General features: G+C 40.8%; 1 protein-coding gene across 3 annotated transcripts in view; it reads right to left on the bottom strand.

Annotated features, from left to right (window-relative positions):
• The window catches only part of RABGAP1L (RAB GTPase activating protein 1 like), a 368,567-nt gene that overhangs the window by 123,292 nt on the left and 221,848 nt on the right, over positions 1-23,427 (bottom strand). For all 3 annotated transcript variants that reach the window (XM_075003254.1, XM_075003257.1, XM_075003256.1), the window contains exons 15-17: positions 14,112-14,186; positions 8,106-8,231; positions 5,884-6,027 (exon numbers count right to left, since the gene is read on the bottom strand). In XM_075003254.1, coding sequence (XP_074859355.1) covers positions 5,884-6,027; positions 8,106-8,231; positions 14,112-14,186 — 345 coding nt within the window. The remainder of the gene's footprint in view (positions 1-5,883; positions 6,028-8,105; positions 8,232-14,111; positions 14,187-23,427) is intronic.

Raw genomic sequence — 23,427 nt, 5'->3', positions numbered from 1 at the left:
CATGATAGCCTGTTGCTCTGGGATGAGGACAGGTTAAATTGCTGTGGGTTTTGATGGTTTAATGCCACTGACAGGCTACAGTTGCAAGGCATATTTGATTTTTTTTTAAATACTGCTGTGTAGTCACCATTGCCTACAGCATTTTCTATGGCTTATTTTTTTACTGCTGCTAAAATCTAAATAAATAAATAATCATCAATGACAAGCATACCCCGCAACCCTAACTCTCTCCAGTCATCAGTAGCAATAGCCTCTGTTCAAATCCCACTGCGATGAAACCCACTCTGTTCCAGACAGGGGCCGGTGAAGAAGAGAAATTCATTATCTATCGCTATATAACTGGTTTGCCATTTAGCTTTTTCTCTTTCCTATCCCCCCATTCTCCCCAAATGTTGAGGCTCATTAGTGACCTCTCAGATGGGACTTTCAGTGGATAGAAATATACTTGCTCATTATGATATGCTGCTCTAACCAATAAATGCTTTTCCTTTCTGAAATGAGGGTGTAAAAAACCCATTTCAATTATCAGTGTTCCTTCCTCTCCCAGCACAGAGAAAATAAAAAAAAAAAAAGACAAACCTTGTGACTGGTAGATCATAGAGGTCCCCTTGTCACCCGGTATGCTGACCAAGCCACTGATACCTGCCTTCCTGCCCTCTGGGGTTCCCCTCCATCCTGTCCTGTGAGGCCAGAAGCTTTTGTTTCCTCCAGCCAAGACACAGAGTTGGGGTTACCACCCTACTGCAAAACTCATAAAGATGTCCGCCCTCTTTGTCAATGAAAGAAAGAGATGCACCTGGGTTGCTCCCCACCAGGTAACAATTATTTCCCTGTGCTTGGTCATAAACTAAAGTCTTTTTATTAACTATTTCTGAAGCCAGCTGAAGACAAAAGACTGGTTTCTTTCTATTCCTTAAACCGACTTTCCCCCAGGGCAGAAATACTTTGCTCAGTCTCCCCATCCACGTAGAGAAGTACCAGATTTAAGAGGAATTCCAGCACCCAGTGGCATGGTCGCACGTCCTGTGAGCCCAAACTGCCTGAACAGTTTGGGCTCACTGGAAAAACAAAACCATTCACCAGTTGTTGGTTTGAGTACAGAGCCATTAAGATCCTAACATATCACTAACTGCCCTCATCGGCACATTTAGAAATAAAAACAGAGTCACACTTCATATTTCTAATTTCACATACAAGAATGATGCAGGCACAAAAGTAGGATATACAGATTCAGTGAAAACCAGAGAACTGCACTGTGAGTGACTGCCTTGGTCCATGCATTCAGCACTTAGCCATTTTTCTTCCCTCGGACATTTTTTTCCTGTATGAATGAGTTACAGCCTTAGGATGTAAATATTTTGTCAACTACAGTCAGGATAGAGACACAGAGAAACCTCAGCCAGGAAGTTAAGTTAAAAGCTATTCCCAATTCATCTGTATTTCTGACAAAGACAAATTAAAGAAAAGACTGGAAACCCATAAAAAGCCATAACACAGCTCTCTTCAGTGGCTTGGGTTTTGTTTTGGGTTTTTTTTGTGATTTTTAGATGAACACTTTCCACTGTTAACTGCTGTACCTATTTTTCCCCTTCCAGTTGCTGGAATTACAAATATGTTATATTCTCAGAAATAAAGGGAAGAGATATTTAATGCAGACACAATGCTGTTCCAAATAGCTTTTCCTGAAGACTTGTTGGACACATAGTTTTACAGCATGCATGCCATCCTAGTCCTCTTCTTTTCTCCCAAACTCCATATGCCCTGAGGTTTTCTTTCCCTTCTCCGCTGAGGGCCACAAACGTTTCTGATTCAACCTAAAACAACTCTAATACCAGTTTTGACCATTGTCTCCTCCAACAAATTCTCAGGATCCCAAGTATCTTAAGGCTGGATTCTTTCTGGAAGTCAGAGTTTTTCACTGGGGCTGTGTCTACACTAGCTCCCAACTTTGAAGGGAGCATGGTAAGTAGGGTCTCAGGAGATTATTAATGAAGTGTTGTGGTGCATATACAGCACTTCATTAAGCTAACTCTTCCCCGCGGCAACTTCGAAGTGCTGGCTTGCGTGTAGCCACAGCTAACTTGCGGGTACTTTGAAGTCCTTCAGTAATTAAGTTAGCATGTGTGTTTGAGGAGGAAAGGGACTTCAAAGTAGCCCGGGCACTTCGAAGTACTGAAGGGTTAGCCGTGGCTACACGCAAGCCAGCACTTCGAAGTTTAACACTTCAAAGTTGCCGCAGGGAAGAATTAGCTTAATGAAGTGCTGCATATGCATCACAGCACTTCATTAATAATCTCCCAACACCCTACTTACCATGCTCCCTTCGAAGTTGGGAGCTAGTGTAGACACAGCCTGGCTAGTCTCTACAGTTGTTTGTTTTCTTGTCTGTTGAGATGTTTCCCTATTGGCATTTGAGATGTCTACACATGACTTCCTTCTAGTCCCCCATTTCCTTAACATGTCCGATTATCGTTCAGCTATTATAAATTCAGCAGCTTAGCTTTAAAGGACTTTTCTCTCTGAAATGCTAGCAAGGTTCCTTTTTTCTAGCAGGTTGATTTTTGTTTTAAACTTCTATGCCCCAAAAGGATAAAAAAAGTTCATCTTTTTTACTGTGTTTTCTTCAAATAAGATGAGACAGAGGCTACTAGATATGACACGGATTTATATGTTCTTGGAATTTAAGAACAATCTACATTTTCCTCAGCATTTGTGCTTTCTTATGGGGTTTAACAATAAAGTTCAAGTGTGGGTCTGATGTCAGATGGACAATGACTCAAAATCTAGTCTTTGCATTAACCCCCTTCCTAAGTCAGTGAGCTACTGGATGGGACAAGAAAACTGCTTCTACTTTATGTATGAATTTGATCACTTGCATGGTCTTAAGTTAAACCCACAAGCTATGGCTACACTAGTGAGGTTTTTTGACAAAACCAGAGTTTTGTCAACAAAACTTGCCGCATGTCCACACACAAAATGAGTTTTGCCAGCAGCCTGTTGACAAAACTCGGCACCTCTGCCGACCACTGTCTGCCTCTCCCAGATAAGGAAAAGTGACGATTCTGTCAACAAAAAAACGGTGTGAATGCTCTGGCGGGGCCTTCTGTCAAAAGATAGGGCTTCCAGGACACTGGGAGGCCCTGACTGCTGTGGTTACAACAGTTGGCTGTCGACAGAGTGGATAGCTCTTTTGATCTGCTTTAGTGCATGGCCGCACTCTCAACAGACATTGTGTCAGCAAATCTCTTCCAATAGAAACGTCTGTCAACAGATGCTTCTAGTGTAGCCGCACCCAAACTGACCCAAGCGGCTGTCTTGTGATTTCATTCCCTTTGCTTTTTCACAAGGTAATTAAATTAGAAAGTAAAAGAGACAAAACTGTGGATTTTTGTTTTCTGCAAAGTTCCTTACAATGACTGTGGCTGAAAGAGGATGGAGTGAACAGATGTGATGTGTTCTTCGAGAACTGGAATGTAACGATACACTAGATTAATAGAGACTGAGCACACCCTCATGTGCTGTTCTGTTTTGAAAACACACGTGCTAACTTAATTCCGAAGAGATCAAAATGCCGACTTCAGCATATGATTTACTCTGCAAAGAACAGGGCGTGTGCAAGTTAAATAGATGGTACTAATTTTCTCTTCCCCTCTGTTTGTTTTACTAAACCAATTAAGAAATGGTGAGATGATGAAATGGCTTGAGCCCTAACTGGAGTACATTGTTTTGCTGAGCCATAAAATTGACAAGAGAGTCAGTTCTCCAGTCAGGCTGCTTCCTGTTCCCCACTCCAAGCCAGCTGTCATCCAGGCTCCCAGTTTCAGTGCTGCCCAGGGCCCTGCTATACCCTGTCCTAGCTAGAGTTACCAGGTGTCTGGTTTTCAACCAGAATGGCTGGTTGAAAAGGGACCTTGGTGGCTTGGGCTGTTAAAAGTCCAGTTGGCGGTTCTGTTGGGGTACAGTAGACACCCTACATGCCACGGATTCAAGCATGTCCTGGAAGCAGAGGCATGTCCCCGCTGCGGTTCCTACGTATAGGGGCAGCCAGAGGGCTCCACGCGCTGCTTCTACCCCAGGTGCCAGTTCTGCTGCTCCCATTGGCTGGGAACTACAGTGAATAGAAACTGTGGGGGAGTACCCTTCTTGCACCCCAAATTCCTCTTCTTCAGCCCTGCACCCCACCTAGAGCCCTGACCCCTCTGCACACCAACCCTCAGCTCCAGCCCCCTCCTTCACCCTTAATCTCTCATTTCTGGCTCTATCTTTGGATCAACAACCCAACACATAACCCATGCCCCTTCTCACACCCCAACCCCCTGCCTCTACCCAGAGCATCCTCTCATATTTCAAAACTCAGAGCTCCATCCCCTCCAGTCCTCGCTGCCTCTTGCATCCCAATCCACTGCCTCAGCCTAGAGCATGGGTGTCCAACCTTTTGGCTTGCCTGGGCCGCACTGAGTGAAGAGGAATTGTCTTGGGCCACATATAAAATATATAATATAGTTAATGTATATAAATCACATAATAACGTTAAAAGTTTACGATCTTGCGGGGCCGCATTACTAGCTGTCCAGGGCTGCATGCAGCCTCCCACTGGCCAAACCTCAGCTCCTAATTTCCGGCTCCACCTGGAACCAACACCTCATCTGCTCCTGGACATTAACTTCCAAGCCAACCCGGTCACAATGAGTGAACATGTGAGGGTGGAGCGACTGAGTGACAAAGTGTGGGGGCGGACTGAGCAGAGGGCTGGGTTTGGGAGGAGGGGTGGGGCAGGGCAGTGCCTCGCAGGAGGGGCAGGGCAGGCGATGGAGTACAGCTGTTTGGTTTTGTGCAAGTAGAAGGCTGGCATGCCTGCTTCCAACTGGGCTGCTGCCCAGTCTCTGCTCCAAGCCAGGCTACACCCCCCAACACCAGGCTCCCCGTCCCTGGCCGACCTGCCACCAGGCTTTTGGCTCCCTGCTCAATGCCAGGAGCACAAGAGCCAACCACACTCTGGGTGCAGATCTCACTTCCAGGAGCCCAGCTGCCCCCGCAGGCTTTCCGCTCACAGAAGTCCACTCTGGCTGGATCATTCTTGGTGAGGAGCCAAGAAGGTAGGTACAGCTGCCCTGTTCCCAGTGGGGAAGGGGCTGCTGGGCTCCAGGCAGGGAGTAGGCTAGCAATGGGGAGATGCACACAGTGCAGACAGTCCTCACTGTCAGCCCCCCGGCTGCCATTCTTAAGTGAGTAGAAGAGGTCCTGGTGAGGATACCCACCACCAACAGAAGAGGAGTGTGGACATGAGCTACTGTTATAACAACTGCGGGGACTATCAACGGACACACCACAGCTCAACTTAAGCTTATAGTGTATACGCTCCACCAAGAAACTGCAGTCATGTTCTCTGAAGTAAGGCAGGGCTTAATTATGTTCTACCTGTCGGACCTAAGAGTTTAACTCATTGGTAATCCTCCACTATCTGCAAAATAGCAGGCTAACGGAAACAACAGATAGCATTCAGCCTCTTTGGATGCTCTGATCTGGGCAAACAATGTAAAGTTCTACCACAGAACTCTTTTCCGACCAACTGGTTGGTTGCCAGAAGACAGACTTATGAAACTGAACGAACTATCAATTTTAAAAAGGAAATTGCTAATTAACTGAACTTACCCGTATTTGAAAGTCCATCCTGAAAAAATTAAACACTTGCCTCTAGCACAAAACTAATTTTATAAAGAGCAAGGTCCCTTGTCAGTGTTTTTGGCTTAACACATCCAGCATTCATTTACATGACAGAAACTGAGCAACACATGACTATATCTTCCAATAAAATGAGGTCAAAATTATTAACTTTTTTGGCAAAAAAACATTTCCTCTGATTCAAGGGTAGTTTTATTTTACCTCACAGAGCAGTAAATCAATGATGTGGAAGACCATGCAGAGTGGGAACTTGGCAGTAAAGAGGGTGAGAAACCACTGGGATGCATACATATGAGCTTCCAGGTTCACGTTTGAGAAATGGTTATATAAATCAGGGAGCTGCTCCTAGAGTAAGAAAATAAAAAAGGGAAATGCTTAAATGTCACTGTACAACCTCTGGCTTTAGAAACACTGCCAGCGAGATCATTGGATGTTAGAGAAAAGAGCAAAGTGAAATCCTGATTACATTAGAACCCATGGAAGTTTTGCCGGAAACTTCAGTGGGGAAAGGCTTTCACCCTCATTTTTGGTGGACGCTTCTCTGTCTTATGCAACACAAATTCTATCAAACTGGCTATTTAAAAGCAAAAGTAAACCCATAATCTGCTACAGGATTAAAGAGAAAAACTAGAGGACATTAATGACAAAATGGTAGACTACCATGTATGCCATGTGTGGAACTACATTAAAAAACAGAAATGCTTTTGTTCTCTGGGGAAACAATTAAATTATGGATGTTGAAGGAGGCAGCTTAAATCTGTCTCAGGGACCACAACTGGATAATAAGACATGTTGCACAGACCAGGAATAAAACATACAGCACCACCAAGTATGCAATCCTGCCAATTCTAGACTGTATACACTGGTCATTAAAAATACACTTACACAATAAAAGAACAAGAAGTCCTGTGGCATTTTATAGACTAACAGATATTTTGGAGCATAAACTTTGTCGGCAAAGACCCATTTCATCAGATGCATCTTCGCGGGTCTTTGCCTACGAAAGCTCATGCTTCAAAATATCTGTTAAGTCTATAAGGTGCCACAGGACTTCTTGCTGTTCTTGAAGATACAGACTAACACGGCGACCTCTCTGCTACTTACTCAGTAAAGGTCATTGAAGCTATCTGGTATAAATATTTAAAGAAACTTATGGAGGACAAATTAACGTTTATGTAGCATCACTGAAAAGCATCAGTAAATAGTAGACACGCACATCCTAGATAGTGAATTGAAAGGGGTTGTATGCCCAAGTTTATATTTTAGTTTATAAATATCAGAAAGGGAACAGTTGTATTTTTATTTTTATTCTGGCTAACTGATTCAAATAGCAAGCTTCTATTATTGTTATCACACCACAGGTTAAATCTGAATAATGGCTTATTAAACAGGAAACAGCATATAGTACACTCTTTCATATCCAGCAGCCCCAGGACCAGAAGGTTGACAGATATCAAATATTCTGGATAATAGAGAGGTATACCTAACAATGCCTAACATTAAAGAAAAACAAGGTTAGCTATTCAGAAACTCTTTCGTATCTGGCAGCCCCGGGACCTGGAGGTTGCCAGATATTCAAATATTCTGGATAATAGAGAGGTATACCTAGCAATACGTAACAATACAAAAAAAATCAAGATTAGCTATTAAGAAACAAACAAACATGTATGCAGAATACTTTATTTACCAACAACAGTAGTACTGTACACTCTAAACTTATACTGTATTCACTATATATATTTGTATTTACTTTCACTATATTGTACTTACGGAAAACATAACTAAAATTGACTTATGGTTAAAATGCTGGTTATCTGAGAGTTCCAGATGATAGAATGCCAGATATGAAAGAGTTTACTGTATAAACCTTGTAATGGTTTATTCAGTTAAATTGTTTTTAATATTAAAAATTAAAATGTGAGAAAAACTAGATGCATGTCAAGTCACAGTCATATGACCCTTGACATGCAAAATGACCTGTGTTAGATTTATTTTTTGCAGTCATAGAATTGTCCCTACTTGTATAACATCTTAAATCATAATATAAGTTATGCAAAAAAAGGGTAACCCTATGGTATATTAAAAATATGCTTAGGTAGAACTCAGCCATTTTACTGTTGTCACATGAATTTAAAAAAAAGAAGGGGATAGAGAACCATAAATATCCTCTTGTTGCATCTAAAAAGTTAGCAAGATTAAGTATATGGAAGCCAAAAGAAAACAGAGACAAGCAGAACTATAAAGTTTGGCTTCAGACTTTAAATATCCCTCGCGTTGGGGCTCTGAGGACCCAAGAATATTTCCCAATACATGTCTGAAATGAGAGATTTGTATTTTTCTAAAGCTATAGGAGGAGAAGTTACCTTTTTCCGACACAACATTACCCCACAAGAAAGGACAAGTGTTTTTGATCCTAGTCCTACCTGCATTAGTTTCTCCAGCTGGTAAAATTTACAGTGAAGATCTTCAAAGTTATTTTTGTAGAGATCTCGCAAACCGTAGTCATACATGATCTTCACCAGCACACAAAAGGCCTGCTCCTCTGGCATCTGCAGGAAGAAATAAACAAAGACACTTTGAATGATGATGCAGAGATTTGAAATTCCGTATCTATAAAATTTTAATATTCTCTTAGCCCAAGGCTAGCAAGAGCTTCTGAAAAAGCCCAAATGTTTATTTTTTTTAAATTCCAAAACATTTTTATTTTTAAAATGTCCTTAATTTTGTGTGCAAAATATTAAAAAGCTTGAAATAAAATCATATGTTTTGTTTCAAGTCAATTGAAATGTTTTGTTTGATCTGAAACTATTTTATCCTGCTTTTCAATCATTACAACTTTTGTAAAAGTTTTGCTTTGAGTCAACCTGAAAGAATAATAAATGAATAACAACAGCAACAACAAAAGCAATAATAATCATCGTCCTGAACTGTCAGAACCCAGAAAAAAATGTTTTTCACACAGTTCTATGAGGTACCATTAATCTTAGGGAAACAATTTTTTCTCCCCAAGGATGACATTAGTAAGTCCTTATATGTACTGATTTGAAACAATATTAGTATATTTTTTCAGCACCTTGTTTAAACACGGTATTGTAATCTCATTTGAAAGCCTGGGGCTGTAGCTGCACAACTCCTGCACAACTGTACGATAAACGAGAACATTTAGTTTAGCAGGTACACAGTTCTCATCTGGAAAACCACAGTAAAAACCTAAATTGTTACCAAAACAGTCTGTATCAACTGGCAATTAGAAAAATGTTTCTCAAAAATTCTAGGCTGTACCAGGCCATATGGGGTGGGAGGGGGGAATGCAGAAAGGGCACATTTACAGCCAAGTTCCAGGTTTGTGAAGCAGTCTTGGGTGAGGTTCTCCGTGACTAATGATGCCACAATGAGCTTGGTCCTCCAAATGTGATCATTCTGAGACCCCCCCTCCAGAACCCCTGCTACACCTTGGCCATACCTCCTTATCCAAATGATATTGAAAACTTTAATCCCTGCTGGGGCTCTACTCAAGACTCATATAGCACCTGCTCTGAATCAGTCCCCCTCATTTTTGTAGTTGTGCTGTCCCTATAGGATAAGAGGTTGTGGGAAGTCTTGTTTCGTCATCACCTCCCTTCAGAGGATACCACGACAGGTTACTTGGGAGGGGGAGCCATTGCAGACTCATATCAGGACTTGAATCAAAAGAAAGTCTTACTTCTGAAGATACCATGTAAGTGCCAATGAGAAGAAACTGTTTCTGAACATCTGAGTGACAACTCTTGACCTTCACAAAAAAAATAAGCAGTCCTCTAGTACCTTAAAGACTAACAATTTTATTTATTAGCTAATGAGCTTCCGTGGATAAGACCCACTTGATCTTATTTTACCTTTTACTATTTAGACTCTTGACCTTTTACTATTTCTGCTTATGTGCAGAATCTCACTCTAGACAAGTTCTGCAGTGAATACAAGCTGAATAGTTTTCTTCAAAGAAAATTTCGATCCCTTCTTATTGACTTCAAAGTTTTTACTTTTTGCTGCCCAAGCTAAGATTTTGCCCTGCCTCTAGGCCTAAAATGGTGCTGAGTCCTTTCTCTTTGGACAGTTTACAGAAAAGTAGCTGTTAAACCTCAACAAATGCCAGCCCAGTGGATGGGTGTCTGTGCAGATTGAAATCAGATATCACAAGCTGTTGTGGGCTCTCAGGTCTCTTGCCACAATTTTATCTGAAAAGGTGAACTCTCTAAGGAGGACAAATAAAGGCTGCAGTCCAAATTAAGATGACAGATGAGTAGTTTCACCTGCATGAATGGCTTGGGAACCAGGGTCTGCTCTTTATAAAACATTTAAACATGTAAATTTCTTTCACGTGTTCATATACTGACAAGGAAATTATGCTCACAAACACAGACTCAGACCACCCAGACATGTGCATGTATATACACATTCATCCCCCTCCAACACATAGACTATGTTTACACCTGCATTCCTCTTTTTCAGTGAAAACACTATGTGGCTGTCTCTACACTTGCATTCCTCTTTCAAAAGGGGAATGCAGATGAGAGAAATCAAAAATGCAAATGAGGCACTGGTTTACATCTCTCATGCTTCATTTGTATAACCTCTTTTTGGAAGAGATTCTTTCAAAAGGAAAAAAAGCAGTGTAGACAGAGCTCTTTAGAAAATAATCCCCATCTTCAAAAGAACCCTTCTTCCTATTTTGTTTCAGGTACTGGCTGGGATGACGTAGTGGGGGTTGATCCTGCTTGAAGCAGGGGGCTGGACTAGATGACCTCCTGAGGTCCCTTCCAGCCTTATGATTCTATGAGTCTATGATTCTATGAAGATGGGGCTTATTTTTGAAAAAGTCCTGTCTATGTTGCTTTTTTTCCTTTTGAAAGAATCTCTTCCTAAAAGAGATTATGAAAATGAAGCATGAGACATGTAAATCAGTGCCTCATCTGCATTTTTGATTTCTCTCATCTGCATTCCCCTTTTGAAAGAGGAATGCAAGTGTAGAGACAGCCACATAGTGTTTTCACTGAAAAAAAAGAAAAAAAGGTATGCCCTTAACCCAGATTAAAATTGCTTTAAAGACACAGTCACCCAGATTTTAACTTGAATTAGCAAGTGAACTTTAAACTCATGTGGAATCCTGGTGTTGAACACAAGCAGCTAGCCCAGGTTAAGTGGTAGGTTGCTGTGTCTTCACTGGTATTTTAACCTAAGTTAAGAATTTACCTTTTTTTGCACTGAAGACATACCTTTAAGGACTAGGGAGGGATTGGGAGTTTGGTGTGACACAAGTCTTTACAGGCAGAGGCCATGGAGACTCCATCCTCAGTGGACAGGAATTTCCCCCCTATTACCAATCCCAAGAGCCTAAAATCTTGAGTCAGACCCCAGCATTATGAGATAGGTTTAAAAATAATGAGACTTTTAAAAATCATAAATTTTGGGTTATTTTAATTTGCTTTGGTTTTGAGTATCTATGCCAGCCATGATTGCTAGAAACTTGCCAATTTGTTAATATTGAGAGCCAAGAGTCTCACAAAGTCACATGACTGCAAGAGCTAGGCTTCAACAACCACATCAAATATTGAGAGTCCTGTTGTAAAATCATGACAACCATAGGCAAATGGCAAATAGGAAGTATGAAGACTCAATATAAAGGTTCAGACTATTCATCCACCCCTAAAAGACAACTGCAGGGGAGAGAAAAAGCACCTCCTACCCCAGAAGGATACAAACGGCCTGGGGATGATGGAGCCTGATAGAGATTATCAAGTCCTAGGGAGGTTCAGGATCAAGCCGAGTCAGAAAACATTCAGGACAACGGACTCGTTGGGCATGGAGAATCTGCGGCAGCTTGGGACTTGTAGGATGTGATCTTCCTTCCACCCACCCCCACCCCCCCACCAGAGCTCCTATGCTACAGCAGAAGAAAATTTGCTTCCTCCCTTTCTCTGATCATTTCATCTTAACTTCTGATTACGAATGTATATATTATAAAGGCATCTTAACTCGGATGTAATTGTCATTTGATGGTCCCCACAAATATCTTTCAAATTTCATCACAAACTCTAAAAAGACTCAAAGGCAATTCTCCAGTGCCAATGTAACATCACTCATTTGGAGATAAAGGGAGCCAAATGAAAATTAAACACATTTAGAATTTGGCAGCTTATTCATTTTTTGAACACATGAGTCTCTAGAAATAACTTATCTGAACCAAACTTAAAAATACCGTATACCGTTGGGTAAAAAAAGCCATGTAAAATATCTGATGGGATGTTTGCTTTCAGAATATATGGGGAGGGGGAAGGGTGATAATGTGGTTCTACTTTCGACTGCATCTGTGAAAAGACTATCATCACTCCACAATACTCTTACTGGGTATCAGCGGCTTACATCTTCAAGACGTCATAGCTGCCTTTTAAGGAGATAATACTTTTGCCTATAACAGTCTAATTTTTTTCTTTCAGACATCTTACTTTGTAACCCCTTTCCTTGTGGGCTCTACATGTGAGGGATAAATCTTTAGGGGTCTGGTAAAGAACCATACTGTAAATGGAACTAAATTCTGATAGTGATTAATGTGATATTATCAACAAAAGCCTGGCACTGAAAATAAGCAACAGCCTGCATAACTGATATTTTAAAATGCTGTTTACAATATATCCATTTTTTCAACTCCATAGATGTATCGATAAATTAGTTTTGCAGCCAAAAAGATCTCATTTTTTAAACTGTTCTGTTATCTTGGAAATGAAACATGGGAATAAAAACTAACAGTCAAGCATGCCAAGTGTATTTTTCAATGAATGGGTCAAATCTTTTATTCAATTTTTGCTCTCGAGGGGGTTTCAAAAATGCTCAAGTGACTTGGGAGCACAAGACCTATTGAAAGACAGTGGCATATATGCTCCATTGGGGTGAGACTCCAACCCTCAGATAAACTCCCAGGGACATCAATATGGCTATGGTTCCAATACAGCATTCTGTCAACAGAAGTCACTGTCGGAAGAGATTTCCTGGCAAAACTTCTGTTGACAGGGTGCAGCCACACACAAAAGCAAATCGAGAGAGCACTCCGCTCTGTTGACAGAGTGGCCAGACTGCCCAGCTGCCCTCTTGATAAAATACAACCCCAGAAGCACAGCAGACAGATCTACCCATTGTTGAGGATGCCCCGTCTGTCCAGAGAGGCCTCCTGGGGGTATTTACACAGCTTTTTTGTTAACAGAATTTGTCAACAGCAGCGTTCTGCCTCAAAGCCTCGAGGCAGAATGCTGCCGGCAAAAGTGCTGCGTTTTGTTGAGATACTGTCAATAAATCCCATTTTGCGTGTGCACGCTCCATGAGTTTTGTTGACAAAACTGGGGTTTTGCTGGCAAAACTTGCTAGTGTAACCGTAGCCTATGAGTTTGCTGGATGAGGACTAGGTTAACAATGAAACAAAAATCCATTAAAAACTTCAGGATTTGCAACATAACACCGATTTTTCCAAAGAGATGCCCTTTGCCATCAAATAAAAATGAATTGCTACAAAATACATAATAGCTTCCATTTAACAAAACCTAATTATTCCTGACCTAATGGACTCTTAAGAACATAAGAAAAGCTATACTGGGTCAGACCAAGGGGTCCACCTATCTAGCCCAGTATCCTGTTCTCTGACAGTGCCTGGTGTCAGAATCTTCAGAGGGGAATGAAGAGAAGAGAATTATCAAATGCTCCATCCCTTGTCATCAAAGTCCCAGCTTCTGCCAGTCAGAGATTTAGGGATGCGGAGAGCATAGGGTTGTACCCCTGACTACCTTGACTAATATCCACTGATGAACCAAGAATCTACCTAACACTTTTCTGAACTAATTGTTATAATTTCGGCCTTCACAACTTTCCCTGAAAAAAGGTTCCACAGATCAACTGTGTGTTGTGAGAAGAAGTACCTGTAGAATCGTAAAAAATAGAACTAGAAGGGACTTCTAGAGGTCTTTAAGACCAGCCCCCTGCCATTATGGCAGGACCAAGCACCATCTATACCATCCCTTTGCATGTTACTGAAGTTAGGCTTATTGGTCTTTAATTACTGGCATAGCTCCTGAAGCCTGTTTTAAAAATGGATTTACATTAGCTATACCCCAATCATCTAGTACAGAGGCTTATTTAAGCAACAGGTTACCTACTACAGTTAGTAGCTTTGCAATTTCATATTTGCTCAAGTCATATTCTTACTCGCAGATGGACCACAAAGATGTAAACATATAAGCCACCTGTACTCTCTCTTGGCACCAGGCAAAAAGGATTCCACAGGGAAGGAAAAACAGACAGAAAAACTAGCACAGTGAATGTCAGACAGACACTAAAGTGCAGAACAACCATTTTTAAAACTGTTTCAGTGTCATCACGTCAGATTTTTCATTTTGTCATTTACTCACATGCAGCAGCAACACTGCAGCAAGGAAGGACTGTCCTTGACAATAGCCAATGTCTTCATCATAGACAGAGTATGCCTGGAAAAAAAATTAAGGAAAATTTAGTTTCTTCACTGAATATTTAAAATCCATGTACCTCATAGTGCAGTATTCAGATCATGTGATATTCTGGAGCCAGAGGCACTGAAGTGCACGGAAGTGTAACCACTTAGGTGAAGGCTTAAGGTGCATTAAATAACATATGTATCCTTTAGACTGTTGTTTGCCCTCTTTCCATGCTGGATATTTGCAAAGGTGCTGCCTTAACTGCATGAAAATGTTGGTTCTTATTCTCCTCCCACTTAAACCAGTGTGAATCAGCAGTAATTCCATTGAAATCAACAGCATTACATCAGTGTAAAACTGATATGTAAGGAGAATTACAACAACAACAACAACAACAACAGAATTAAAAAAAGCCAAACTGTTACATGATAGAATTCTGGGACTCGAGCGTGTTTAGAAGAAAACCGCCATCCGCCATGGGTAATTTTAACCTGACGTTTTCTCCATAAGACAGTTTCTCTTGTCTTATTAACATATTAAAAAGAAATAATAAGACTCAACTGCCTCTAAGAAGGCTGTAATTCCAAGGAGGATTTCTAGTGAGATCATAGGAATGAGGCTTAAGACGAAGTTTTTCAACATTTGAAAGCTTCCCTTCAAGAAATGAAACCTACTGCACCTTCTCCCAAAGTGTACAAATATTTTAGAATTTTAATTAAATGCTTTTAAAATACAATTTGATATAAGTCCTTATATTTTTATTTTGTAAATCTTAATTACACCTTTCTTCCTTTCCTACTTTCTTTGAAAAGCGGTAAAAATTGTTAACACAGACTAGGAAAGAAAGTATCATAGACATCTGAATTGGAACTCACTGAAATTAATGACTCCACTCAGGCTTCAAAGCTTTCATTCAAGGCTCTCTGAAAGCTCAGGCAGACATTACATCAGTTGCATTTTAGCTCATGTTTTAAGGAATTCCTTCACAAGCACAACAGCTAGAAACTACTTTAAAAAAAAAAAGAAAAGGCTTCACCTTCTCCTCTGCTTGTGCAAGGTTCCTGAGAGATCATATGCTAACTGCACCTGTGGAGCTCTAACTTGTGCTAGAGCTGAGCACACCTGAATCAGCGAGTGGCAAACAGCTTCCTGGATAGCCATCACAATCTCTGTGAAGACTCAAGCTTTTCAGCCACAAACTTTACAAATATGTTATGAACAACTGGGTATCATGAGTAACCTAGTGATATCATTCACATGAAAGTTTCATGTTGCCTGTATTCCTGAGGGTACATTCAATGACTCATAACAATAGTTTTACCATAGCACTATTCAACCAGATGATCCAAATATATGACTAATGCACCAAATGTTGCTTTGACTGAGTTGCTGCATCTCCCAAACAAGTAAAATATGTCTGTCTTGTAATTTTAAAACAAATCCACACACATACTCATTAAACCATCAGTATTAGCAATGCATTGCTTCTGTACACAAAAAATCTGCTATAAACGCAAATGCAGGATAAACATGAGGCTAATAAAAAAAAGAAATTTTCACTATCTGTGCCTGATTTCCTGATAACTTTTTGCACTTTGCCTCAGCTGAAAGTGCTTTTAAAGGAAGGTATTATTTTCCTTTAGGAGACCTTTCATTTTGAACACCCAGAAATGTGATAGTACTTCACAAAATACAACAGACAAAACCTCATTTCAAAAAGTACATTTAATTTTCAGTATGGCATAAAAAGCAGGAGCCATAGACATTGGCTATGTCTCCACTCCCACAAGTGTGAATCACAAAATGGTCTTCATGCCCTACCAAATATCTGGTCCTGTACGATAATGGTTTGAATTGGGACCCTATGTAAGCGCTTTATTTCTAAATCTCAGGTGAGATGGCTGCAAATTCTACTCAGCTGGGGATACACTGGATAGAGTGGGAAAAGACAGCGTGGAACAAAAAGGATAGTCAGAGCGCTGGGATAATTACTATTATAACCCATGATGTTTCTGATCACAGAAACAAAATTCTTTATTGTCTGTTCTTCTGGAGGCCTTCTAAACTCAAAAGTACAAAACATGGTGTTTGTGAAGCTGCCATCATCAGATGAGTCAGTGGCAATGAACCATTCTCTCAGACTTTGGGAGGGAAGCCACTTCCACTTTATTTCAAGTTCCTTTGGCAGATTTTTAATGCAAGACCACTGCTAAAAAACTTCCAGGTTTTGCATTGTTGTTGGGGTCTTGTTACAGGGCTGATGGCGGAGAAGCTAAAGTACATTAAAATACATATACAAACAACAAGAAGTCCTGTGACACCTTATAGACTAACACATATTTTCGAGCATAAGCCTTCATGGGCAAAGACCCGCTTCCTCAGATGTGTGAGTGGGGGTTCCAGAGGAGGGTCTAAATTTATAGGCTCATGAAAAGAAGGGAGTCCCAATTAACAGGAAGGCCAGAGTTGACAACGTCAGTTCAGTCATGGAGGATGTGGCCCATTATCAGCAGCTAATGTGGAGCTGTGAACATCAAGAGAGGAGAAATCAGGTCAATTCAGTTAGGGAGGATGTGGCTCATTATCAGTAGCTAATGCGGAGGTTTGAACATCAAGAGAGGAGAAACTGCTTTCATAATTGGCCAGCCACACCCAGTCTCTGTTCAATCCTTGGTAGATGGTGTCAAATTGCAGCTCTGAAGTTTCTCTTTGAAGTCTGTTTTGGAAGGTTTCTTTTGTTTTTGTTTGTTTGTTTTTTCCCCAGGATGGCTACTTTCAAATCTGTTACTGAGTGTCCAGGGAGACTGAAGTGTTCTCCTACAGGTTTTTGCATGTAACCATTCCTGATATCTGATGTGTCCGTTTATTCTTTTGTGTAGATACTGGCCAGTCTGGCCAATGTATATTGCAGTAGGGCATTGCTGGCACATGATGGCATATATTATATTAGTAGACGTGCAGGTGAAAGAGCCTCTAATATTGTGGTTGATGTGGTTAGGTCCTGTGATGATGTCACTGGTGTAGATATGTGAGCAAAGTTGGCACCAAGATTTGTTGCAGGGACTGGTTCCAGGTTCAGAGTTACTGTGGTGTGGTCTATAGTTGCTGAGGAGAATTTGTTTCAGGTTGGCAGGCTGTCTGTAGGTGAGGACTGGCCTGCCTCCTTAAGTGAGAGTAACAGATTTCTAACAATCTTCCAGCAAAATATTTATTGAATCAACTGCCCCCATTTTGGCACTGGGGTGGGCAAATATTGTAGCACAATTTGAGGTGGGATCTGTGTACTAACAACATGCGCAGCAGCAAATAAAGGAGCTGTGTTGGTAACAAAGGCACAACTAATATAGTATTCCTCATTTCAGAAATGTCATCACTGTTGCCCACAATGTCATGTGTCACATTCACTAGCACATTTCTCACTGTTGTAGCTTCAGGCTGCATGACAGGTTCTTAAAATATCAGTGTGGTCTGAAAAACAACCGTGCTTGTTCTTACTCATCTCAAGCAAGCAGCCACAAAGAAGGGAAATAACCGCCTTTAAACATCATGTACAGATCTTCCAGATCAGGGGTTTCCAAGCTCAATTACAGATTTTGGCATATGAAATCAAAATCATCTGGCTCTCTCATACAGTATCTCAGTGGAGGAGTTATTTACCTCTCTCAAAAGCTGAGACAAACTTGCCCTAGCTGACAGTTAACTTATTTGGCCAATAGCACTAACACAATTATCAAATATTTTGGCCAGAAAAGACTAAGACTGATATAAACGGGAGCTGCAAAATAAGCAGTGCCTCTAAATGATCTCTTTTTTGCCCTTGATTGCCAGGTACTAAGGAAGAAGTAGCTCTGAAGTCCTCTGTTTCTATCAACAGCCTCAGAAGGATAGCCATGTTAATCTGTAGCTTCACAAATAACAAGCAGTCCTGTGGCATGTTAGAGACTAACAAATGTATGAGGTCATGAGCTGTTGTGGGTAAAACCCACTTCCTCTCCATTTTTTTTTCTTTCATCTGAGGAAGTGGGCTTTACCATCAACAGCTTATGACCTAATAAATGTGTTAGTTTCTAAGGTGCCCCAGGACTGCTTGTTATCTCTAAACAGCATTCATTAAATGTCTGTCTTAAAAGGAGCTCACAGGTAACTTGTACAGAGAATCTCATGCATTCCTATTTCCTATTGCATTTGTAGTCTCACTTGCTGGAAACTAGCCATGATCTACAGATACTATCTTTTTATCTTAATAATCTACTGGTTGTATTAAACATGAAGTAACGGGAACAGAGACAACAACCCAGATCCACTCTTTTTATCATCTGCTCAAATGTGAAAAGATTAACATTCTCAATCAGCTAAGGAAACAGATTCACATAAACAGCTTAATTCTAAAGCCTGATTACTAATTCAGACCAATTTAGCTACAGAGATAACTAGGAAGGAGACTTCCATAGTGCTTAATAACTGGCATGAACTGTCATTCTTGTAAATGGATGCAGGTTTTGTTAAGTGTTTAATTAAAATTGGTCTCCTGGTCTACACACCACAAACAGTGGATCAACATAAAATGTTTTTAATTGAGAGTTAAAATGCAATAGATTCTGGACATGTCATAACCAGTGCCATGACTGGTTTAAAAATACAGTGTTAATTTAAGAAAAAGCAATAAGAGAATTTTTTTTTCATCTGGAGTTCCCACATGTTTATGAGTTTGTGGGTACTAAATAAATAAAGGATTAAGTATTTTCAAAAGTTGAGGTCAGTTCCTTTAGTAGCAAATAACCAAAGAAACAATCAATCATTTATTTTCTGCATTCACTATTTTTTCACACTTTGAAGAAAAAACATTGCTGTTATTGTTTTGCTTTATTTTAAAAAAAGCTATCTAAATAGAAACACAAATCTCACAAGTGATAGACAATACGCAGGATTCTATATGTGGTGGGCAACAGTTATATAATAGTTAATTGATCTGAAAATAGCAACAACTAATGAATTCAAAGCCACTTTAAAACAGGTATGTTCTATGTCAATTAATTTATAGTTAGAATACCCTGGTAGATAAAACAGTAAGTATTCTTGACGTACATGTTCCTTTTTCATCATAAAAAGATTCATTTCACGGTACAGAACTTGTAGATAGAAACACAGAAACTGTGGTAACAGATGAGACTAATGTTTCCTCTATTTCAGTATCTCACCAGATGCTGCAGGGGAAGGTGCAAAAAACCACAAAAAGGATAATTATGGAGTAACATGCCCATCGGGGGAGTTTCTGCCTAACCTCAGGAAGTCAGAGGTTAGCTTATGCTCTGAAGCATAAGGATTTGCATCCTTTGTAATATTTTAAATCTTATCTGATGTAACCATGTATGTTCTTATTCACATAACTATCACCTTTAAAATTTTGATACACTCTTGAAACTCACTGCTACAAGATATCAAGACCACAAGTTCATGGCACTCAGTATCGAAAAGGTTTAAAACTTTTATAGTGCCTAGTGATTAATTAAAGAAATGACAGGCAGTGATATTTCATCAGGACTTGGGGAATTTCCCTAGTCTTCTAGTCAGGGTGAAAGAGATTTGTGCTGCCAGGTCCTAAGGCCACAATCATGAGAGTCAGAGATGGTTTTAAAAATATTTGATTTCTAAGAAATTAATAGCATTCACCCAGGAAAGTTTCATAACTGACCCAGGCGAGTGGATATTTTGAGGCTCGTGTTTGAGATATTTCAAAATACAAGGTTTTGTTTTGGGCGGCTTTATTTTGTTCTTTTGTTTCAGTTGTTATTTATTTCTTTTGTTCAGTCACCTGCAATTTTTCATTCCAGAGCATCACTACAAGCTTTACTTCATCAATTTATCTTCAACAAAATGGGTGCTACATACAGAGAGTGTCATAATACTATGCAACTAACTTGACCTTCCACACTAGCTTTTCAAGGCAACTTCCTTTTAGAAGCACCTAGGTTATTTTTGCATACCACTTAAACCACGCTCTCACTGAAGTCAATGGGACTTTTACCATTTGTTTGACTAGGAACAGGATATGTCCTCTAATGACCTGGAAAAATTTAGCAATCTTTTATGCTAGTATTCTTCTCTGACTGCTACTCAGAAATCTATACTTACTCTCCACAGTGAAGAGTGAGATTCCTACACTTTCCCTTCCTCCCTCCAGTGATACAAGATCTTTTTAAATTAAAACAACTGACTTCTGAACAGACTGTCCAATAAAGACTTACAGCCTATCTTGTTCAACTCATTAATAACTAACAGAAACCAAGTCACATCTACACAGTTAATAGCTTCTTTATAACAGCTATCTGTCTTCTAGAACTTGCAAGGGATTTTCAAGCTATCACAACATCAATAGTTCCTTTTCGGATTAACACAGCCTCCTAAAATAACACTATTGATATGAAATAGTCTGGTAGCCCAAACAGAAGAGTGCTGATGTCTGGGGCCAATAGAAAGGCTCTTGAAAAGCAGTTATAGAAAACTGATTGAGATCCTAATCATTAGCGGAATCAAGCAGATTTTAAAATTAGGAATATACACATTTCAAAGGTGAACAGAAAAACTTCTGCCCTGACCTTCGCCTTTCAGTTTTCTGTGATTTTGCTGCTACCAATGGATGATGCCACTAACACAGTGGGGCAAGGAATTAATCTCCAAGCTCCAGAACGAGATGGATATTGATCATTTTGCCATTCAATCAAGACTTTTTTTTCAGATATGCAGGTCAGTTCCCCCAAGGTTTCATTTTACTCAGAATCATAAAACTTCAATATAATAACCAGGAAATGTGAGTTTACAGCTACATTACCAATTTGCCTTGAACTCAGTAAGTAATACTAAAGTACAATAGATGACATTCAAATATCCTTCTGTAGCTTCTGTTCCAGGAAGAACTTCTGATGTTTTTTCCTGAGTTCTCATTCCCTCCCCGCCCCACACCTTTACACCAATGTAGGCACACACAACAGAGCTATTCTCTTTCTGGCAAAAGTCACGGATGATTGTTTCTTGGAACCAGGTAACAGCATCTTTCTGTTTGCAAGGGTCATTGGTGAGAAACACAGCAAGCTCCCTTTCCCGCTAGTAAATACCAAGCACACTGGAAGCAGAGGATACCAGCTCCTAGTGACCCAGAGAGTGGGAAATAACTCAGACACTGGAAGTCAAGTGTAGTTTTTCCGGACTACTACATCCCAGCTTGCTTTTTATTATTTACTCTCATTTCCAAATTTCTAAGGCTGGTCTGAGGGATATACCAACAATGTTGATGAAGGAATCAAGCCTTTATATTACGAGAGTTTTACTGTGATAGAACTGCCTTTAGATTATACTTGTGTTAACGGAATCGCACTGCATGTCAATGACACCTTCCTTCCAGGAGCTGATTTTGAATTAAGCTTCTTTTCAATGTGCAGCGGGAAGAATCTGAGCTCTTTGTCATTTTCTCATACACAGGCAGACTCCCACCTAATGCTGTGTCAAAGTGGGAGCTGTAGGGTTTTCAACTCTCTTTGCTCTGATTTGTCTTTTCTGAATCTCACATAAATCACCTCTCTTCTTTCTTTTGCTCTGCCCACAGCAAGAATCTGACTGTTGCTCTCATAACTGGGTTGGCAAGAGAAAGTGTATTAGACAGGGGGAAAAAAGCAACACTTCTGCATCACCCATAGCTAGGGTATTCAAGCAGATGGCGCTTGCTGTAACAGAGACTGTCAAAGTCTTGGAATATCACCTCTGGAATTGTCTTCAGCCTCTGGGCAGTGGCACTGTGACGTTCCCTTATCCGTACCTGAGCTTGGAGCTAGGTCTTTTATTTCACACCATGTGACACTAAGAGGCCAGGCTGTTGTTTACTTCCTATTTGGTCTCAATTTTTGTTGCAGTTATTTACAAGTCTGCCCACAACTCAGCTGAACAGCGAATTGCATGTCTGTGTTGCAGAGTAACGGTATTATTCCTACTGTTTCATCTAACAAGCTGGGAGGTCTTGGCTAGATCATGTAATGCTCCCTCCTGCACCTCTGTGTTCACATAGAGTAATGATTATTGAATTATTTAATCCATTTATGAAGTATCCACTGCACAGCATTTCAGTTTCACACAATAAGCCTCATGCAGAGCTATAACCATAACTGGAGAGCAGAAGAGTGACAAAATATTTACAATCTCTTTGGCCAGGCCTCCTAGCCCAATAAATCATTTATTTTCTTTCCAGCACTGTAGCTTCAGAAACCTGACCTTTTAACTGGTGCAGTCTCAGCAGCAAGTTCAGATGTGAGAGCAGCATTACTCCTTCCTACCTGATGCACAGCAGGATAGCCATATTAATACCCACACTGAAGAGGACAAGATAATGTTACAAAAATGTTTTGCTTGAAACAAGAAAATGTTTACAAAATTGCTTCTCAACCCGTAGTAAATACCCTAAAATTACACTGAAAAGAATCCTTAAACTGATACTGTTTATGCTTTAAGCTCCCCCAAGGGCTGGCACAACAGGCTGTTGCAGGAGTCAGGTCTGCCCACTGACTGGCAACAGAAAGATTGTAGACAACTTTTCATACTGTAACTTATGGGGAACAATTAAAAAAGTTGCCAATGTGATGTTTAGGAGTCCATGGATGCCAACAGGTGGGCAAACACCTGTGGCACCATGGCAGGCAGGGTGGGAGTGGGGTGACACCATCCAAGTGCCGCAAGCTTGCAGGCCTGGGCTGTTGGAGCAGGGGCGAGTGCAGCCGAGCCCAGACTGAAGCTCACGGGCAACCAGGCAAGACAGTGAGTGATGCCGACCAGAGACAGCAGCCAGGCAGGAACATGCAGGCAGCAAGGCTTGCCACTACACAGCCAATGGGGCCAGTGCTGGTCACTATCTCCCCATTCCACCCACACCTGCAGTATGTGGGGAGATGCAGGCAGCAGGGCTCACCCCACTGGAGCCAGCCTCTGCGTCACCCTTCCCATGGACACAGTGAAAGGGTATATGGGTGGGCTCAGAAGCTTCCCCTCTGCAGGCTATGGCAGGGAGAGGAAGCCCAGAGAGTTGTGGTGGTCAGGGGCAAAAGGGATGCCAAAATAAAGTTTACCCAAAGCACTATTTTCCCTAAGATCAGTCCCAAGGTCACCAACTGCCTTGCAGCCCCTGGCTGTCTTGTGGCAGTGAGGATTTGGTCCAGAGCTCTGACCCCAAAAGCCTGCCAGCAGGACACAAGTCTCTTGTGGGCTCTTCCCAACCTGGTTACTCCTCCTGGTA

The sequence above is a fragment of the Carettochelys insculpta genome, chromosome 9 (genome assembly GCF_033958435.1).
Source record: "Carettochelys insculpta isolate YL-2023 chromosome 9, ASM3395843v1, whole genome shotgun sequence".
NCBI lineage: Eukaryota > Metazoa > Chordata > Testudines > Carettochelyidae > Carettochelys > Carettochelys insculpta.
The sequence above is the reverse complement of the archived record's forward strand: the minus strand, read 5'-3'. Positions and strand labels throughout refer to the sequence as shown.